Here is a 20,593-nt window from a genome sequence, read left to right on the forward strand (position 1 = left end):
TAATATTGTCTTAAGGAGGGGAGGGATAAAGTGTTTTTAATTGTTATATTTTATATTTTACTGTTGTCAACCGCCCGGATTGGTTTGCCATAGGGCGGTATACAAATAATAATAATTATTATTATTATTATTATTATTATTATTATTATTCTGCTGTATCAGTCAATCTGACCTTTTCCCACTCTCCCCATTACAGCTGGAAATTTGGGAAGATAAGAGTGTGTGAAACCAGCCAGACTGCACAAATACATTGGTGCTATGGATCGAAAAAGGAGCCCTGTCAGATGAGAGCAGGTGACATCCGGATTCCAGTAATAATTGGTCAGACACTTCTACTGAGCCTCTACGCTGGATGTAATGCAAGACAAACTGTGACCTCTTTGTATTCCTGTATGGGATAAACCAAGCCATGTAACATAGCTGATACATCAGGATTCAGAACCTGCTCTGCTGTTAGTGTGAGAAGACAAGAAAGCAAGATTAAGCAGTGGAAAAATGGAGCAATGTCCTAGAAACAAAGTCAGTCATCTGAATATGTTCTGGAGAAAGTGAATGACTGCACTTCCCAGTCTCCACATGGTTGACACGAGCCCCACCAAAAACTGCTTTGCTTTCTATGATCAAGGCAAGATGCCTGCCTAAGCTATGTATTAGCACTATGTAGCTAATACATACTGCAAATTATAATGCCTCATTGGGTTTTTAAGTAGTGGGGTTGCTAACAACCTTATACTGTACTTGGAACTGTTCAATTGTGATAATTTAATTGTGTGCATTCAGTTAAAAATTCATTAAGATGGGCAATCCATGGAAACCTCCTACTTATATTGCATTCTTTGTGGACTGCTCATCTGGCTTTCAGGGGTTTTGTGCATTACTGCTTCAGTTTTGCATTTTATATAAATTTGTTTATATTTTAATTGTTTTTATTTCTTCCCATAAGTTTCTATGTGTGGAATTCTATGATGTAAAGGCAACATAAATGATAATAAAGTAAACTAAGATAGCCTTCATCTGCCCCAAGTTGCCCCCCTCCCGCAGATGTATAGGACTTACAACTACTTTGATCCATAATTGGCATAGCTACTAATTATGCTGGGGATGATGGCAGCAGCAGGGGTGGATTCTAGAAGTGATGTTTGGCAAGCAATAGTAGTCCTAACGTCTGGAGGGCCCCAGGATGGAGAAAGCAGAGCTACTAAAATGTCCACTTATTTTTCACTGAATTCAAATAGCAGCTCTGTGTCTTCCTTTGTGATTACATTACTACAATAAGGAAATTAAAAAAAAAAACAAATAACCTCTGAGGAAAGAAGAGAAAGAAAGCCATGGTCTTCCTTGTTGTTTGCATCCCCATACCTGAAGATTCCTCATAGTTGTCACAGACAACTATAAATCAAGGATGGGGAACATGTGGCCCTCTGGGTATTGTTGGACAGCAATTCCCATCAGCCCTTATCACTGACTATGCTGGGCTGTCCTTCACCATCTGGAAAGCCGCTCCAGTGTCATGTACCTGTGTTATACAGCTATCCTCTTCCAAATTGTCTAACCGTGCAATTCCATAGGATCAAGCAGGAATAGAACAGGAATTCTGCATTGTCATTACTACGGCTCACCGACCAGCAAGAACCACCTGAGGAAATACAATGATGCTTCCACCTGGTGGACCCCTTTATTTATTTATTTTAAAGCCACTCTTTTATTGCAATCACAAAGGACCATATGGCCTCACTTGTTCTGAAAAACAACCACAAGGATGCACTCCAATTGAATTAAATATTGATGTGACACATTCCGATTGTTATTATTCACAGTAAGATTTAGATCTGTAATTGCACTACAAAGGCGTGCCAAGCTTACATGCAAACTGTTGAAGACATAAAATGGGGAATTGGACTGGAGTGAACAACAAAACCCACTCTGTAATTGGTAAAGGAAGAGTCCTTCAAAGAGCACCCCCTCCTTGCCAACTGTCATCTTCTGACCTGGAGGGAGTGAAAGGACAGGCCCAACATCTGAAGGAGAAGAGCCCTCCCTCCAATCCATCTGCCTTGGTCCAGGCCTCAGAGGGAGAGAAGAACTGCTGGACCTGATCCCCTTCCCCACCACCATTCCCTTCTCCTTTTGTGTCTTGTCTTTTTAGATAGTAAGCCTGAGGGCAGGGAACCGTCTAATTAAAATAATAATTGTAAGCCGCTCTGAGAGCCTTTAGGGCTGAAGGGCGGGGTATAAATACAGTAAACAAACAAACAAACAAATGGTTGCTTATGTTGCTCCTTTGGACAAAATCGTAAATCCTGAAACAATTCAGATTTGTAGAGAACTGCTCCATCAGAATACAGAAAGACAAAGCAGAACTAAGGGAAGAGTGGGGCTGCCCCAAGTAAAGCTCCTACCAGTCAAACGGGTTGTGCCAAAACTAGGGAAGTCACCTGCTGTCTAATATATTCACCCAAGCCTGAACTTTTCTGAGGTTATACAGACAGACCTCAGATTCTTTAGCCACAGATTCAACCATCCATGGCTTGAAAAGAAATCCAAAGAGCAAACTTTGATTTTGCCGTTTTATACAATGGACACCATTTTATTATGTCATTGTATTTAATGGGGCGTGAGCATAGATGGATTTTGGTATTCACCAGGGCTCCTAGAACCAAACCCTAGCAATTACCAATGGCCCACTCTAAAAGAAACCTCTATGCAGGTTGGTTTTCTTGACTGATCAGTCCTATGCATCTGCAGGGGGTGGGTTCTTATACCTTGTAACATTCACAATACTTACAGAAAGGAAGATCTTGATATTCAAAAAAGATCAGGCCCAATACAGTGCTGCTGCAAGGCAAGACCTTCTCCCAAACAGCTGCCTCCTCAACCCAGTTTCCACTATCCCACCAGAAGAAAGGAAAAACTCTATCAAGTGAATACCCCTAGACCAGCATTTCTCAAACTATCCACCAGAACCCAACAATATAAACTGCACACTCAACAGCAGTTCTCTAAATGTAGATGATACAGGCAAAATTCAAAAGCATAGCCATGTTAGTTAAGATCAGTATGCAAAGGGATCTTGTAGTACTTCTGAGACTAAGAGAAAATACAGTGGGCCCTTGGTATCCACTGAGGTTTGGTTCCAAAATGGCCTGTAGATACCAAAACCTGTGGATGCTCAAATCCCATTAAATATGATAGTACAGTGAAATGGTGTGCCTTATATAAAATGGTAAAATCGAGGTTTGTTTTTTGGAATTTATATATTTTAAAAATATTTTCAAGCATTGGATGCTTGCGTCCATAAATAAAGAATCCATGGAGCCAAATGTAGCCAACTGTAGTAGAAAGTTTGACAGCAGGCATTGGTTAGAAAGCATGATGGTGCATGGAAAGATGGAAGAATGGGTGGAAAGGGAAAGAGAGAACAGAAAGCCAGTGGCCACTTGAGTGTGAGAGAAGGAGGCAACAGAACAGGAAGAATGTGAAAAGTAAAGTGTTAATTGTGTCTGTTTTTTTAAATAGCTTCAAAAAGACATTAAAATGATGTAAAGAAATAGGACAGGCAAACTGAAAAGGCACACCCAAGGCAGGAAGTGTCATATACATCACCATATACATGTTCATTTGGGTTCCATGATATACAACTTTTTTTGTGATCCCAGTCCTTGGGAACTGAACAGAGTAGTCACCAATGAAACAATTGTTCAAAAACTAACAATTAAGGGGCAAAAATCTGCCAAAGGGTGGGAATTTCTACAAAGAAAGCTACTGGGCACATATTTTTAAAAGTACATTGGTAACAGGTGTACAAGGAATGTCACAAGAACACCTGTTAACTACAAAACATTTCATCCTTGCAAATCCCATTTCTCACAAGATAATAGCGGCAACCAAACAACGTTAAGAGCCTCTGGTTTATTTAGAACATTGCCACCTCCTAGATTCCAGCTTGCCTTTAAATACCAAGCAGTATCCACCTTGAGCTACCAAGAGGAGTGAACCACAAAATGTCAGAAACCCTTGGAAACAAGAGGTCACTGACATAGAATAACTACGCAAAGGAATTTTATAGAACCTCTGAGACAAAATGAGCAAAAGAAGTGGTAGCATACGCCTTCCCAAAGACTTAGTCTATTTCTTCAGATATGTCGTAGATCAGCCACTTTACTGCACTACGCTCTTATAGTGCTGCTATTCCACTTTTACTGCTCTGGCTATCTTTTGTTGCATTTTGGAGTTTGTAGTTCAGTGAGGCCTAAGAGCTCTCTGGCTGAGAATTCTAAATGCCTTTTCCTAAACTGCAAATCCCAGAATGCAACAGGAGGCAACCAGAGCAGTTAAAGTGGAATAGCAGTGCTATAATAGTGTGGTAATCTAGCAAGTCTACAAAATCTTACACTACCATTTCTTTTGCTCAGTTAGTCTCAAAGGCGCTACAAGATCTCCTTGCATACTGATATTCCAGGCTAACACAGCTATGTCTCTGAATTCTAGAATAATCATGTGTAGCTGTTCCTGTTTATAGATAGCCTTCTCTGAAATTTACCAGTCCCCATCATACCTGGGCTTCTGTTTCTGAAAGGATCCCATCGTCATCCACATCCAGTTCAGGGTGTGTCTGAAGCTCCGTAACAGATACTCTGAAGACAACAGGATAGCAGACAAGTAATTAGGGTGCTATCCAAGCCTTCTACAACACTGGCACTGATATGCCTACAACAACTGCATTTTGGGTTTCTATGATTGTCAGCTCTCATATCAAATAGAAGAACAAGATTCAGCTGTTGTCAGTACGTGAAGCATTTTATGAGTAATTTTAGTTACAAGATGTCTTGCCTCAAAGAAAAGTGATGGAACAGAATGGACAAATTGAATTTGACTGCTGCCTAGTGTTTATTCTATTTAAATGTCATTGCTTACAAACAACACACAGTCAGTTATCTAGTTACTTCTTGAGCCAATGCAGTTCTTGAGCTGGTGGTGCCAAGCACCCCTGTTTTGCAAATAAATATGAAGAATGTAAAACAGCAGAAACTGACACCTACAAGGACAGCTTTTGGATCAACATCTGCCCTGCACTATGCTTTGCCCACAGAAACTGGAACAGTCAGTCACTGAGAGGGGAATCAAGTAAACTTACATCCCATCTCCATCATCATCCAGCTCCAGGAAGGCTTCTTCTGCTTTGGCTTGATCTTTTGCTGCTCTTTCTGCTGCTTTCTGTTCTGTTGCAAAGCAGACAGATCACAAATCTCTTTTGTTAAACGAAATTAGAAAAGGCCCCAACTCAGCTTTCTCCTGCAACCATCTGAACAGCAGTGTTTTTCACTACTATTTGAATCCAAAATCCCACCCTAAAAGCCTGGATCCCTAAGGGGCAACCAGCGAGGAAGTATCAACACATGCATAAGCAGCTGGAGACCTGAAGATTGCTTCTCCCATTCTTTTGAAATTCAAAATTCACTAGGATCACATAAGCTTTTCACCCAACAGGAAATGGAAAGCCATGCCCAACATTTACTCTTAATTTTTATTGCATATCCATGCTCATCTCAAACTTACAGAAAACATTTTAAAATGTCACTTCAAAAACTGAACAGTTCTTGGGCCATGGAAGTTAGTTTACAGTGGCTTAAGATGCTCAAGAATCATGTGACTCACATTTCCTGAAGTCTTGTTGAACATTTTCCAGCATTGTCATATAAATCCATGTTTGTTTCAGTTTCTAATGGATGGCATAAATAGGAACACTGACCTTACCTCTGAGATGGTTCTTTTCAGAAATGGGGTTGACGAAATCCTGACATGGGTTGCCCCTTCCTTATCACCCCAGTAGACAGGATATAGACTTCGAGGGAGTTACCTACAGAGGATCAACCCCACACCCCTGTTCCTCAGTTCATGTTACAGCCAAATAGCAAGCTCCTCTAATATAGTTGAACACATACAACACATGAAGGGGAGAAAAAGGGGGTGAGGACTAAAGACATACAAAGTATCCCTAACTACTAGCTAACTACATATTGTCTGATTACTACCGCTTCTGTGAGAAGACTGTAATTCCTCAATTCGGAGTAGGACGGATGTCACCAGACCCATTGCTGATAAGGAACATCTCACAGGTAATGCCAATGTTCCTTTTTCCAGTGGTGGAGATTGTCATGGCCAGCCAAGATCAGCTCTCGGAGGATGAGGAGGAGGATGAGCCTCCTCCAGAGCAAGAGCTGATGGAGGCTACACCAGGTGGCAATCCTGCTCTGCCAGGTCCCAACTGTACTCTTCTTGCCCCTGAAGAGGAGGCCCAACCAGGTCCTAGTGCTAGAGAGGGGCCTCCTATGGTGCAACAGCCTAGTGGTGACTCTGGGGAGGAAACTTGCCTGGAGGTGCCTACGTTCCTAGAGAGAAGGGCTGAGAGTGCTTGCAGGCGCAGATCCAAAAGGATTGCCAAGAGGCAATTAGCCAACCAGCCTCAGGTGGCACGAGGGAGAGTTCCCCTTACTTAAACTATGGAGAGACCTTCACTGTTTGCCAGAGTTTATTGCATGATCCCTTGGCGTGATTGCTCCTAGCACTGGCTTCTTGTACCTTGATTCCTTGTTGCTTGACCTCAGACCGGACCCTTGTTATCTTCTGGCTGCTTTGACCTCGGACTGTTTTGACCACTCTGTCTCCCAGTATCCTGACTTCGGCTTGGCTTTTGGATTGTTGTGACTTCTGGTACCCTGACCTCGGCTTGATTTCTAGGACTGCTTTTGCAAGGTTTGTGTTTACATTCACTTGCTAAGCTGAGTCATTCCTATCAGTTTACGTCTGCGATTGCTGGCTGCAGTCCAGGACAGAGATGGAGACAACCTGATGTGGGACATACCACACCCCCATCTCCACGGGTGGATGAACTGAGGTAAGTTGGTTAGTTTGGCACTACCACTTGTAGCACTCATCTGCTGAAGGATGCCTCTGCAGATACAAGAGCTTTCAAACAAAAGTGCCACAGAAATGTTGAAAATGATGCCCATGTCACTGCTCTACAAATGTCTATGATGGGGCATTTGTGGACAAGGCAGCAAAGGTAGGAGCACTACAACTGGAGTGAACAATTACCGTCCCTGAGAGTGCTGCCTCTGACAGCAAATGACACAGGATGATGCAGGCCCTAATCCATCTCGACAAGGTCAAAGTGGGCACCTTCGTTCCAATCAATGGTGGTCAAAGAGAAACAAACATGTGATTGGGTGTTCTGACTTGCTTGGTCCGGTTAATGTAGATTTTGAATGCCCTTCAGTTACCGAATGTGTGCCAATCCTTCTCTAGGTCCTTGGTTGGATGTGGGCATAAAAGGATGGCAGTGCGATCTCTTGAGCACTAATTGAGTAACCTTGGGCACAAACGTATGATCTAACCATAGCACTACTGAATCCTGGTGGAAGATTCAAAGTTCTTTTCTCACTGACCGATGTGATTGCTACTAGGAACAGTACCTATCATTAATTTCAGTGAAGCCTCCCTTAGGGGCTTGAATGGGCCCTTAGTCAGGGCTGACAGCATGGTATGCAAGTCCCAGTTCGGATATTTGTGTATTGTTGGAGGTTTCATCAGCATGGCTGCTCTCAGAAAGTTTTTGATGTACAGTGTACACATATCTTCTTTGCCTTCGATAATGGAAGTGCCAAGGAGATTGCCATCACTTATCTCTTTAGGGTATTTGGGTGGAGTCCTTTGTCCAAAACTTCTTGTAGAAACAATAGGGTATTCACCATGACCGATTTGTTTCATATGATGAAAGCTCTGAACGTGCATTTATAGATCCTACATGTTACAGGGGTCTAGCATTGATTATGGTATCCATCACCCTTTGAGCAGTAACTGATTTGTCCAGTAAGTTTTTCCATTGACTCTCCGTGCAGATAGGTTGAACAATGCTGGGTCTGGGTGACATATCTGTCTTTGTGTGCAGGTCTTCCCTCAGCTGCAGTTAAAAGTACTCCTGGCATAGACTCATCGTCTCTGATAACCATGTCCTCCTGGGCCAGTGGAGAACTATCAGGATCAGCTCCACCCATTCTGCATGCACCTTTCTGACACATCTGGATATCATGGGGGAATACATATAGATGGCCCTTTGCCCATTTTGTGTTAAGAGTTTTCTATCCCCTGTGACTGGAATCTTGAGAAAATCATTTGTCTGTTGACCAGTGATCTTTCTCAGGGTGGCTGAATCTTCTTGTGATCAGTTGGAATACCTCTGGGTGCAGATGACCCTCTGCCTGGTCTACATCTGTCATGCTGAGCCAGTCCGCTTTTGTGTTCAACTCTCCCTTTATGTGGTCTGCTTTCTGTGATAATACAGTGGGCCTTTGGTATCCACTGGGGTTGGGTTCCTGGAACACCCCACCCAGTAGATACCAAAATCCATGGATGCTCAAGGCTCATTAAATAAAATGGCATACTAAAATGATGTCCCTTACATAAAATGGCAAAATTAAGGTTTGCTTTTTGGTATCTTTCTTTAAAAAAACACAATTTCAAGCTATGGAAGGTTGAATCTGTGCATAAAGAATCCACGGATACATAGGGCTGATTATAGAGATACACTCAGACCATTGCCTGCCGTACCTCCTGTTAGTGACATGAAAGAAACCATATCCTGACCTATGCCCCCAAAAAGAGGAGTGCTCCTGGTGCAATGACTTCCTGTCATCCTTTTTAACCAAAGTGGATAGAGCCTTTTCTTGTCCCTGGCCTCCACTAGTACTGGGTCTATGACTCCCTAAAGGGTTTGCCTCCTGTAAAAGGGGAAAAAGTTAGGTTTTGGTTTGAGTGCGCATCAAGCAGTCAGTTTTTAACTCAGATCTGCCTTCTAACCAGGATAGATACCACTTGCATCCTGGTGCTGAATTTCATGATGTCCAAGCTGGCATCTGCTGAGAAGGCAACTTGAGCAATTTGTTAAAGGTGAAAGGACAGCATTTGGTGCAAAGTGGTGGTGGCGAGCACACTCACGGCCATTGACTCAGTGCAGACAAACACATTTAACCAGCTGCAAAACTGTGAATAGTCTGTGTGGTCTGCTGGGATAGGAGGAGGGGTTCATACAGTCCCTCTGTATCAGCAGGGGAAATCCGTTCTGGAGCTCCCCATGGACAAGAAAAAATGCATGACCTCAAGTCCTGTTGTTTCCTATGGCAGCATGACATGCATGTGGCAGCTTGTGCGGCCACGTGAATGCAGCTCCATTAAAAACATGGTTTGCCATCAGCTCAAATCCGCAAATTGCAAGCCCATGGATAACAAGAGCCCACTGTATTTACTCACTCTCTGCTCCAATTCTTTGTTTGCCTCACGTCCTAACCTGGTCCAGGTCCTGCTTTTGCAGCAGCACCCCCCCCCCCCCCCCGGTCATGGTTGAAGGGATGTCTTCTGAGGCTGCCTTCCTTTTAATATTATAGACTGCTTGGGACTTGGTCTTCCCAGTCCCAGAGGTAATAGAGGGCAGGTTTTCTTCAACCCCATATGCCTGTGCTGTCATCAAGTGAGCTCCTTCTTTTGATTCTTGCCTAGCTACTGGTCTAGTCCCACAGGAGAGTAAAGGATAGGGAGTAAAGAATAGAAAGGAGCAGCAAGGGTTTTTGTTTTTTGAGGTGGTAAAGGTGGAAGAAGGGAAGGTCGAAAAGAAGTGAAGTGTAGGAAAAATCTAGGAGATGCCTATGTGGAACAGAGGCAGTAACTAGACTTGAGGATAACGGGGTTACTCTCCCTTGTAGGTAACTCTCTCGAACTCTTATTTCCAGTCTACTGGAGTGTTGAGGAAGGAAGAATCCACATCAACATGTCTCCAGGCCCATAATCGACAGACAATTCAAATCCATCTCCAGGTACAGTATTTTCTTTTACTGTGTTGGCTTTACCATGTTGATTTTGTAATATGGTAAATGCACTGAGGACCTGTAAAGTCTGGGTTCAAACTAAGAACATAAATGCAGCCCTCCTGTTGCTGACTATGCTGGGCTTATTTAGTCTAGTATCCTGCTTCCAATAATGCTTAGGCAGATATTGCCAGGAAGCCATATCAAGACACAAGGTAAGAGCCTCCTGTCACTGTTTCTTGCCCCCTCCCTTGTCATTAGCAATTGTTATTCAGAGCTCATTTGCCTTGCAAACAGAAACTGCAAATATATCACAGCTATAGCCACTGAAAGATCATCATCCTGAACACCTTTAATGCCATTCAGCTCTGTGGCCATCACATTTTGTGGAGTCCACCAGCTAGATAATCCAAAACACATACATGCGCATAGAGGCTCATATGACCAAGGAGAAAGTGAAAGAGGGCTGAAGTAACTCCCTCTCCCTTGAGCCTGAGATCTACCAAAGTTGTGAGGATTGGAGATCATGGAGGCAGGGATCTGCAGCTAGCAAAGCAATCAGAATCAGTTCTATAGGCACACAAGAGACAAGCTTGCCTCCAAACAAACCGCAGTTTTGGGCAGCACCTGCTTGTAACAAAACCATTTTAAATAACCATGAGAATGGTGAAAGGCAGGGAAAGGTCATTCATTCAGGAACATTCTCCTGTAGGAGAGAAAAAAAGAAATAGTTGGGATGCCTTCCCTAAGCCATGTGATCTCCTATGCCATCTGCCATCACTGACCAACAATAAACTTTTGACAAGAGGCTCTCTATTCAGATTTTGGAAATTGTTTTCCCTAGATTCCTAAACTGTCTATGACATTTTCCTGCCACAGAACAACCTGTAATTCTGATTTTAAAAACACCCTATGGTCTCTCATAGAATTTCTTTACGGGGGAGGCTGGTGGCTGGCAACCAACAATGAGATTCTCAATGCCAGCAAATTCCTTCATATGGTAGAGTGTACTCACCTTCCCAGGCTTTTTGGTGGATCTCTTTGGCTTCTTTTTCAGGCTTCTCAGCAGCCTCCTTCTGTACCTTGAGAGTCTCCACTTGCTCTTCTACAGATTTCTTACTCTCCTGTAGTTCAATTAGCTTTCTCTAAAAAGGAAGGTAAATTAATGTTGTCCCTTGCTTCAATATCATAGTGACCCACTTTGTTAAAGTACTGCATGAGAGAAATGGACAGGAATGCTCATAAAATAAGTCTGTTGAGCAACTGTTTTGTTTGCTGTATAAACAAAGCTGTAGTATTAAATTCAAAAATATCTACCATCAGGCAGCACAAGATGGGAAACAGTGGAGCTACAAGGGAGAATCCTTCAAGAAAAATCAGCTGTTTGTGGCAAAAATGTATGCGGTATTCCCAGTTCTTAGCTCTACCCCTCCTAGTGTCCATTTATTTATGACTCCATTTATGTATGACTGGGAAAAGTATGACTCTCATTTGCTAGACTAAAGCTTACATGAAGAGAGCACGATCTTTGCTTACTCAGATACTGCAAAAGTACACCACTGAGAAGAAAACCACATAGCTATAGCCTTCTGGAAATGGGCACTATTACTCTATCAACAAGCTGTGGCTGTTTCCAACACCATCTTCCTCCTCACCTGTTTTTCTTCCTTTCTCTTACTTGCTTCTTCCATCAGGGCCTTCTTGATTTCGAAGCCCTCTCTGGCCACCTCAGCCTTCTGCTTCAGCGCCTCCCGTTCCTTTCGGCCCATCTCTCTGTACAAAGGCAAAGGTGATAGCTAGATTTTAGCCCAACATATCTTATTCCACTCATAATCACCACTGGTGTGTGTGTGTGTATGTGTGTGTGTGTATCCCACTCAGGGAGTGATCAAACCAACTTGAGGTACATAATCCATGGCAGAACTAGCACAGTGACTACAAGCAGGAAGCCCAGACAATGCTACAATAAACCTACAGAATAGCTTGTTCTGTGCACCCAAGCATAGTTCTCACATACAATGTACACACATCTATAAATCTATGTGCAACTGTACAGCAGTAGAGAAAATGGTAAGAGCATCCTTGAGGAATACCACTGCTGTTTTATGTATTACAAACGGTTATCATCATCATTATAATAACTTTTGTATGTTTTTAAAAATTATTTTAATGTGTTTTTATATTGTGAGCCGCCTTGGGCCCCTTTTGGGGGGAAAGACAGCATAGAAATAAAATTTAAAAATTATCTTTCAACATTATAAAGGCAACCTACAGCAAAATATTTACTATATCATACGACTACCCATCACAGTAATGTAAAAACTGCAGTCTATAAAATCAGGATAAAACATAATAAAACAAAGCAAAATAAAAAAAGCAGAGCCAGCGTATGGTTTCAGTGTTGGACTATCACTCTGGAGACCAGAGTTCAAATCCTCTCTCATCCATGGAAACACACTGGGTGACTTGAGCAAATAATGCTCTCAGCCTCAGAAGAAGGGAAGGGCAAAACCCCTCTGAAAACATCTTCCTGAGAAAACTCTTCAATAAGTTTGTCTTAGGGTCATCATACGTTGCAGACAACTTGAAGGCACACAACAATAAAACAAAGCAACAACTTATCTGATATAATTTCTATCCCTGCAAACTTACTTTGGTATTCCCTTTTTGGTCTTTAAGGAGAAGACACTCTTTTCACAAGGAATTATGGTTCTTCTTTCCGATTATTTAATGCATGTGTTCTTAGAGTTTGAGTTTAATTGGCATTATTATTTCATGAGTCTTTATTTTATGGCATTTTGAAATTTTATGGATATGATTCAATGGAGCCCAAAAAGATGCAAAAACAGGATAATAACATACTAAGAAACTACTGGGGGCAGGACCTAGGGGAGTGAAGAGAACACATGTCTTGGTGATCTGCAGTAAATTCACTAGAACCTGATTCCCCACTGTTTAACATCAAATGGAAAATGTTCCACCCCAAATTAAGCCACTAAAACTAAGTCTGTGGAAAACTGGGTTGGCAGCAGATTTGTAGGCAAAAGAACTGTAGCCTTAAGTCATGGCACAGAGAACAAGTTTCTGAAGTAACACATGCAGATATACTGTTGCTTCATTTTAAACACAAAAAAACAAGTAGATTCTGCAAATTGAAATTCTTCTCATCCCTGACTTACAAAGTATGTCAACTTTGATATATGTTGCTTTGCAAGAGTGCTTATTTATTCACTGAAATATTTTTAACCTGCTCTTTCATCAGCAAGATAACCCAAGGTAACCCAATAAAACAACATGAACAATTCCAGACTAAAATCAATGAATTCAAACAATATAAAAACACATTACACACCTCAACAAGTTAAAACAAGACTAAAAACCATGTACATACTTAAAAGTAAATTATGCCCCAAAATCTTTAACAAAAGGCCATACCTTGACCTGGTGCTAAAAAGAAACCAACATTGGTGTCAGTCAGCTTTCCAAGCCAAGAGCATTCCACAAGTGCAGGTGCTACAGCTAATAAGGTCCTTCCATAGTATAATGCCTCATTTGATGGGACACAGAGGAGGACCCTTCTGGAAGAGTGCGATCCTTAGGGCCTGAACAGACAGGCCAAAATAAAGCTGCTTTGGGTCACTTTGGATGTATGGTGTTTAAATGACACGCGCATCTTAAGAGGTGAGAAGCTGAGCCAAAGCTGTGCTCCAGTCCTTGAGAACGGCTTTGGTGTGGGTTCCGGCCTCTTAGGATGCATGCATCATTTAAACAGCATACCTCCAAAGTGACCCAAAGCCGCTTTATTTTGGCCTGTCTGTTCAGGCCCCTTAGGCAGGCATATATAGGAAGAGGCTCAGCTTCAAGTATTGAGGTGCCATTTAGGGCTTTGAAGGTCATCAAAAGCACATTAAATTCAGACCGGTAACTAATTGCCAGCGATTGCCTTTCTTTCAAAAGTGGTGCTATGTGTTTGTTGCTTGTATTTTACCCTTTAAAAAGTTGCCTTTTTGAAAGATTAAAAGCACAACATCAACTTGGCATTCTCTTTAACATTGTGATTTATCCTTTAACTGGGCTATGGTTAAATAAAACTGTAAACTGAATTTCTGTAAGACTGGGAAACTGGGAGGATGCAGAACTTTGGGAGCTGGCACTTGGGGCCATGTATGTATCATCTTTTGATTTTTCCCAAGCTACCTCAGTTCCACACTAGGGTGGCTTGGAATTATCACTTTTAACAGAGAAAAGACTTGTGCAAAGGCCAAAGGCTGACTTACTTGCAGGTGTTTTCACACACAATGCCACTGTTGTATTCATCTGTTGCATCACAGCAGTCTGAAAGGGAGATGACAAGGAGAGCTGTTAACACCCAGCCACTCGGGTTTGGCTGCCCACATCCACAGGACCCAACTGCCATGAGCTAGCAAAGCTTACCACAAATCCCATCATTGATACGAGAGGAGGGGATGTACTGAGGGCGGTAACCAGCATTGGAACAGTGGAAACGGCCATTTGGGCATGCAGATGTCCCTGGGCAGAGGAAAAAGTGAGAAGAGTTGTAGGTATGTTTAATAAACTGGGAGAGAGGGAAATCAGAAAAAAATGTAAAGGAATGTTTTCATGCTAGGCTAAAGTTTTATTTGTAATGTATTAAAATATTTCTAACCCATCCTATAGATTCTCTGCCTCTCTCCCACATACAGGACACTGGTAGCAATCTACAAAACCAGCTTTATATTGTATTAATTTCACCAGCTTTACCATCCCTAACAAAAACACTCTGGTTTAAATAAATTACGTAAATTGGCAGTTTTTATTTGGACACACCATTAAGTCATTGGTTTTTTCTTTTGTTTTTACACAGGCCTGTTACAGACAGGGCAAAATAAAGCTGCTTTGAGTCACTTTGGAGGAATGGTATTTCAATGATACATGCGTCCTAAGAGTCTGGAAGCTGCACCAAAGCTGCACTCCAGTGCTTAGGACTGGAGTGTGGCTTTGGTGCGGCTTTTGGACTCTTAGGACGCATGCATCATTGAAATACCATACCTCCAAAGTGACTCGAAGCAGGTTTATTTTGGCCTGTCTGTAACAGGCCACAATCACCTAAGAAATGCAAAGTATGGAAACATAATTGACCAACAGCATTCCAGCCACAGAGTGCAAAAATATTTTTATGTGTACAACTTAATTTTGTTTTTACTGTGCCCTTTTCTACTATGTCATAATCCATCATGAGCCCCAACTCTTGGAGAAAAAGGGAATACAAAACAGTTAAATAATGACAATGGTCCAAAACACACTGCAAAAATAATCCAGTTTGAGACCATTTTAACTGACCAGGCTGGGTGCTAGGCAATCTTGAGAATTGTAGTTTATTGTGGCACCAGAGCTCTCTAACAGAGAAGGCTAAATGTCTCACAAAACTACAATTCCCAGAATTCCCTAGCATTGACCCAGGAAGTGCTGGATCTGTATCTTTCGGACCAATGATCTGTACTTAGCACAAAAAGTTCCCAATCTGATTGCCACAACTCCCATACCAACCAACTTCAGTTTTTAATCTGCAGAGAAAAATACAGTCTGTTTCAGATGCCATATTATATATTCCACAAAATAATTTAAAATTCTGAAAAGATTTCTATCTCTGCCACAACCATAAATCAGTAGTAGTACTGCCAATAATTTGCAAAGCTCCTACAAAGGCTTCTCTAGCCCAAGAATATAAACCCAGCATAACCATCTCTACCTCTTTCATCATCCCTCCACAACCACCTCTCTGCACAATATCCTGCCCCAGATCTAGATTGAATTTCACTACCTCCAGTCCCTCCCAATAGCCATTATGACTGTAAGATATGCACAACTGCATTTGGGAAGCTATTGTAAGTACATTCTCCTTCCATTGCTTATTGTCCCTCCACAACATTTATATTAGGTAAAGGGAATCCAACTGCCATCTGCTTTGTTTGGCAACGTTTCTTTGCCTTGAGATCAAGTAATAAAACTTGCCATGGGATATAGGACACACATAGTATGGTTCCTCCCACCTTAACATGTGAAAAAGAGGAAAAGTGATAAAAAAGGAAGTGGCTCATAATTCTACTAAGAATTGAAAGTCCAATGCCACAGTGCAATATACATCCACTAAAAATTGACCTTCACTGAGTTCAATGGGAGATTCCAGGGGTATATAGGATAGCATCCTAACAAGATAAAGGGGAACAAGAGCTTTGGAGGATGTGCTACTCTCCCTCACTGGGAGGGATGGGCATCTACTGGGGGCTGAATAAACCTGTGAAGCAGAACAATAGCATCTGCAAAGGTTTACTGGTGGAGCAAAGTGTTTGAGTGGAACATCTGTCTCGTGTGCTTCACTTACCTGGCTCATCTGAACCATCCTTGCAGTCACAATAATCATCATTGACTCTGTCAAAGGCTATAACTGCAGAGCCATCCAGACAAGTGAATGGCTTTGATTCATCATAGAAGTGATGGTCTGAAAATGAAAAAGAGACACTTTGACTCAAGTAAGGGCAACATAAATACACAGATCTAAAAAGGTATTCAAGCACACATGGTGGATGACAGAGATGAATCTAGAATACTTAATAATTATTCCTTTGCTCCCCACTCATACTCTGCAACTCACCCATGGTAAGTTGTGCCTACAGTGACACAGTGGGAGAAGGAAGGATACAGAACCAAGTCTTCTTTTATAGCAACACAATTTGCATCTTCCAGTTAGTGATCAACTACAAATCCCAGCAGCCCCAGTCAGAATAACTGGTGATCAGAAATGCTGGAAGCTGCAGTCCAACAACATCTGAAGCATCCTAAGTTGTCCACCTCTGCCTTATGTCAAAGGGGACCGCAGGAATCTGGGAGCTGCAAATCAGATGAGTTAAGTATATATATTTAAAAATAATACATAAAACTAGTATTTAACACTATATATACTATCTCACACCATTCCTCTCTTTCTCCCCACTTGGCTAGGAGGAGGAGTCCTGCTGACTTTAGTTTCACTTTCTATAAAATCTCATTTCTTGTTACACAGTCAGCCCTCCTTATGCACGGATTTTTTTATCCACAGATTTTTTTATCCACGGATTCAAGCATCCACGAATTGAAAATATTCAGAAAAATTCTAAATTCTAAATGGCAAACCTTGATTTTCCATTTTATATAAGGGATGCCATTTTTCTATGCCATTATATTTAATGAGATTTAAACATCCATGGATTTTGTTATCCACTGAGGTTCCTGGAACCAAATTTCAGTGGCTAACAAGGACCCGCTGTATTAAAATCAGAGAATGTGGTATAAAACATATTTTGGTCATTTTCTAAACAAGACAGCTTTAAAGCCTGGTTTGTCTGTCTCCTTTGTTAAACCTGTGTCAATTTCAAATCAATCTCTGTTCTGAACTTCACATGCAGGTAGTATTTGTGGAAACTACAACTAAACTCAGCGGGAGTCCTTCTCTGGGTCTTGTGGGGAGAGGAGCAAAAGTGCCATAGCTTTGGTTGGGTACATTCTTGCTCAGCCTTATAGCACTGAATTTTCACTTGGCATTATGTGGGAACCAGAGCATTAACACTGACCTGAAACTGTTCAGAGAATATTAAATAGGAAATGCTTCTCATCAGTCCCAGTCCCAGCAGCATTTACTACAAAAGAATAGCAAGAATCACACCCATGCATTGCAAAAAATAAAAATGTTACAAAAGATGCATGTGTGACCGCAAGGACTAGACTCTGATGCTTTATTCTTATTTTTACAACATAATGCATTACTTAGGGCAGGATATAATGGTAGTTCTCATACTTGGAGTCATGTTTCTTTCTTATAGCACTATTTCTAAGTTAGAGGAAAAAATAACTGTGGAGCTTTATTAGTATTATTATCAATTATTATCAGTATTATATTATCAATGATGTATCAACAAATTTACAATACTGGCAGGTACCCATCTTGCTTCAAGTCTCCATGACAATAGGAACAGAAGACCTCCTGATGGAATAATGTGTTATAAGACAATTTCTCAGCTGTCCGCTAGCTTGGTATAATCTGTTAGGAACTCACTTGTTAGGGAGACACCTCGTGGGCGTTTCACTTCCACAGTAGCAGCTAAGCCAGAAAGCAAGAGCAGAGCTAAAGGCAGAACAGGCATGATCCACAGGCAAAAGTAGCAGCAATTCCTGAGGGAAAGAGAAAATAAGCAACATAAGAAGAGCACTACTGGACTGGACCAAAGACTTACCTAGTGCAGTATCCTGTTAACAAAGTGGCAAACAAATGTATGTCTTTGGGAAGTGCACATACAGTGTATGAGGGTGACAACACCTCCCCTGTTGTGACACTGGTACTCAAAGGCATATTTCTTCTGATAATGGAAGTAATATATAGTCATCAGAGCTAATGGAGGCCACATGGTGTAGTAGTTTGAGTGCTGTACTCTAGGAGACCAGGGTTCAAATCCCTGCTCAGCCATGGAAAATCATTGGGTGATCTTGCGCAGAGGAAGGCAATAGCTGCATGCGCCCTGCAGAAATAATCCAGTCTGATACCACTTTAACTGCCACAGCTCAATGCTATGGATTTCTGGGAACTGCATCTTTGTGAGATATTTAGCCTTCTCTGCCAGAGAACTCTGGGGCTACAACAAACTACAAATCCCAGAATTATATACCACTGAGCCATTGCAGTTACAGTAGTGTCAAACTGAATTATTTCTGCAGGGCACATACAGCCAACAACAACCTCTCTGAATGAATCTTTCCACAAAGGCCCCATGATAGGTTCACATGAGGGTGATTATAAATCAGAAACAACTTGAAGGCATACAACAACAATCATAGCTAATAGCAATTAGCAGAGAATGCTTCCCAACCTCTTACTGAAAGCAAGACTGCTTTCAAATAGCAGGAGCTTGATTTGATTTTGAATCACAATGTCGCCTCTCCTTTTTTAAAGTAACTTTATTCTTTTTTTAAAAAGTAATATTTTCTGCTTTGTCAGGGCAGGTCAATCTTATCTTCTAATCTGAGGTCCTAAAACCACAGTTCTAAAATCTGGATTTTCTCAGCCCCATACAAATCCAGTACAGCAATATGTTGCATTTCTACCCTGCTACAGTGGGAAGCTGGTTTTAAGGCACTCTGATGACACGCAGTGTGTAAATACCGTGCCGCTGGAGCACTTGGATGCTGGCCCATGTATGTGCACCTGCCCAGCTTGAAGCCAGCTTCCAGGTGTCTTTGGGGTGGGCACTGTCTATGTGCCATGCCCCAAGATGCCCGGAAGCCGGATATTTATGCCAGTCTGTTTCACCCGAGTTTATCCATCTGGTTTACAATCTACATCTCTTTCTGCTGCCTTACACTTTACTTAGATCACTGACTTTTCTAATGAGAAGTTCCTTCTCAAGATGTGTTCAAAATATGACAACCTCAGTATAGTCATCAAGGCTTCCAGGGAGAGTTCGGGCTTTATCTGCTCCAGAACCTATTTGTTAGTCTTTTTGGCCAACCATGGTCTCTTTAGTACACTTCTCCAGCACTACATCTCAAATGAGTTGATTTTCTTTCTGCTTTCTTTACTGTCCAGGTGTCACATCTGTACATCATGATAGTAAATATAATGGCTTGGATGATCCTTACTTTAGCATTCAGTGTTACATTTTTTTCATTTTTGTAGCTTGTCTAGTTCCCTCATAGCTGCCCTTTCTAGTCCTAGTCTTCTCTTGATTTTTTGACTGCAGTGTCCACTCTGATTAATGTTTGGCCCAAGGTATGGGAATTCTTTGGTTATGTTTGTTTTATACACACACACATGTATTTGTTATATGTACAAATTCTTTGTTATACTGTTATATGAACTAATTAAGAAACACCATGAGATCACCAAAAAGTCACAGAACCTATTATAGTTGTGAAGATATTAACAAAAGCTTCTTTCTCAAAAAAGGATTCCTGTCTTGGCCTCGAACTACAGAGCTACTTAGAAGAGGGTGTACATCTCTGCGTTCTCACAAATGGCAAATTCACAGAGGAATGGTAAGATCCAGACAGTAAATTACTATATACCTTTCAGCTAGACAAGGGATGACTCTCTGTGAGAAGGCTGTGTGGCCTCATGACAACTGCATGCTGTAGCCTTCAAGGGTGGGGTTTTGTCTATAACTTTGTCCAATTAGACAATGCATATAGGACAGGGGGATCATGTCCCCTCCCCAGCCACACTAATTAATTATCCAGGGGATTTTTGTACTACTTTAACACATGTCACTTACTCAAGTCAACAAAGAATCTTAAACACAATCTAGTATGCCACCTCCTCTTGTGTTATGGCATAAACTGAGACCAAATTACTCAGCTGAAAGTGAGCAGTGAGCACATTCACTCAGATTTGTGGAAGATATTTCTCTTAATTATAACTTTCTGCACTATGTAATTCCTTTCAAATTGAAATTCCAAACACATAGTGGAGGCATCTTACTGTGCACATCCATAGGTATTAGTAAACACATGAGTATTTGTAATGATATTTATTTAATTTATGTCCTGCTTTTCTCTCATATGGAACCATATCAGATGTAATGTTACAGTATAAAACTTTAGAAATCAAAAGGTAAATACTACACTACACTTTGCAAACCAAGCTTAAATTTTTGATACTAGATTTCATCTGAAGAAGCCATCAGTGTTGGATTCTAGCACATTTCAGCTTA

At 41.4% G+C, this 20,593-nt stretch overlaps 1 protein-coding gene across 3 annotated transcripts in view; it reads right to left on the minus strand.

Moving 5' to 3' along the window:
- PRKCSH (PRKCSH beta subunit of glucosidase II) overlaps nt 1–20,593 on the minus strand; it is a 63,204-nt gene that overhangs the window by 37,017 nt on the left and 5,594 nt on the right. For all 3 annotated transcript variants that reach the window (XM_089487517.1, XM_089487505.1, XM_089487513.1), the window contains exons 2-9: nt 17,947–18,062; nt 16,240–16,356; nt 14,292–14,387; nt 14,135–14,192; nt 11,513–11,630; nt 10,873–11,002; nt 5,135–5,219; nt 4,556–4,634 (exon numbers count right to left, since the gene is read on the minus strand). In XM_089487517.1, the coding sequence (XP_089343643.1) occupies nt 4,556–4,634; nt 5,135–5,219; nt 10,873–11,002; nt 11,513–11,630; nt 14,135–14,192; nt 14,292–14,387; nt 16,240–16,356; nt 17,947–18,062 (799 nt within the window). The remainder of the gene's footprint in view (nt 1–4,555; nt 4,635–5,134; nt 5,220–10,872; nt 11,003–11,512; nt 11,631–14,134; nt 14,193–14,291; nt 14,388–16,239; nt 16,357–17,946; nt 18,063–20,593) is intronic.

The sequence above is a fragment of the Sceloporus occidentalis genome, unplaced genomic scaffold (genome assembly GCF_023333645.1).
Source record: "Sceloporus occidentalis isolate IW3139 unplaced genomic scaffold, rSceOcc1.0.p SCAF_1, whole genome shotgun sequence".
Lineage (NCBI taxonomy): Eukaryota > Metazoa > Chordata > Lepidosauria > Squamata > Phrynosomatidae > Sceloporus > Sceloporus occidentalis.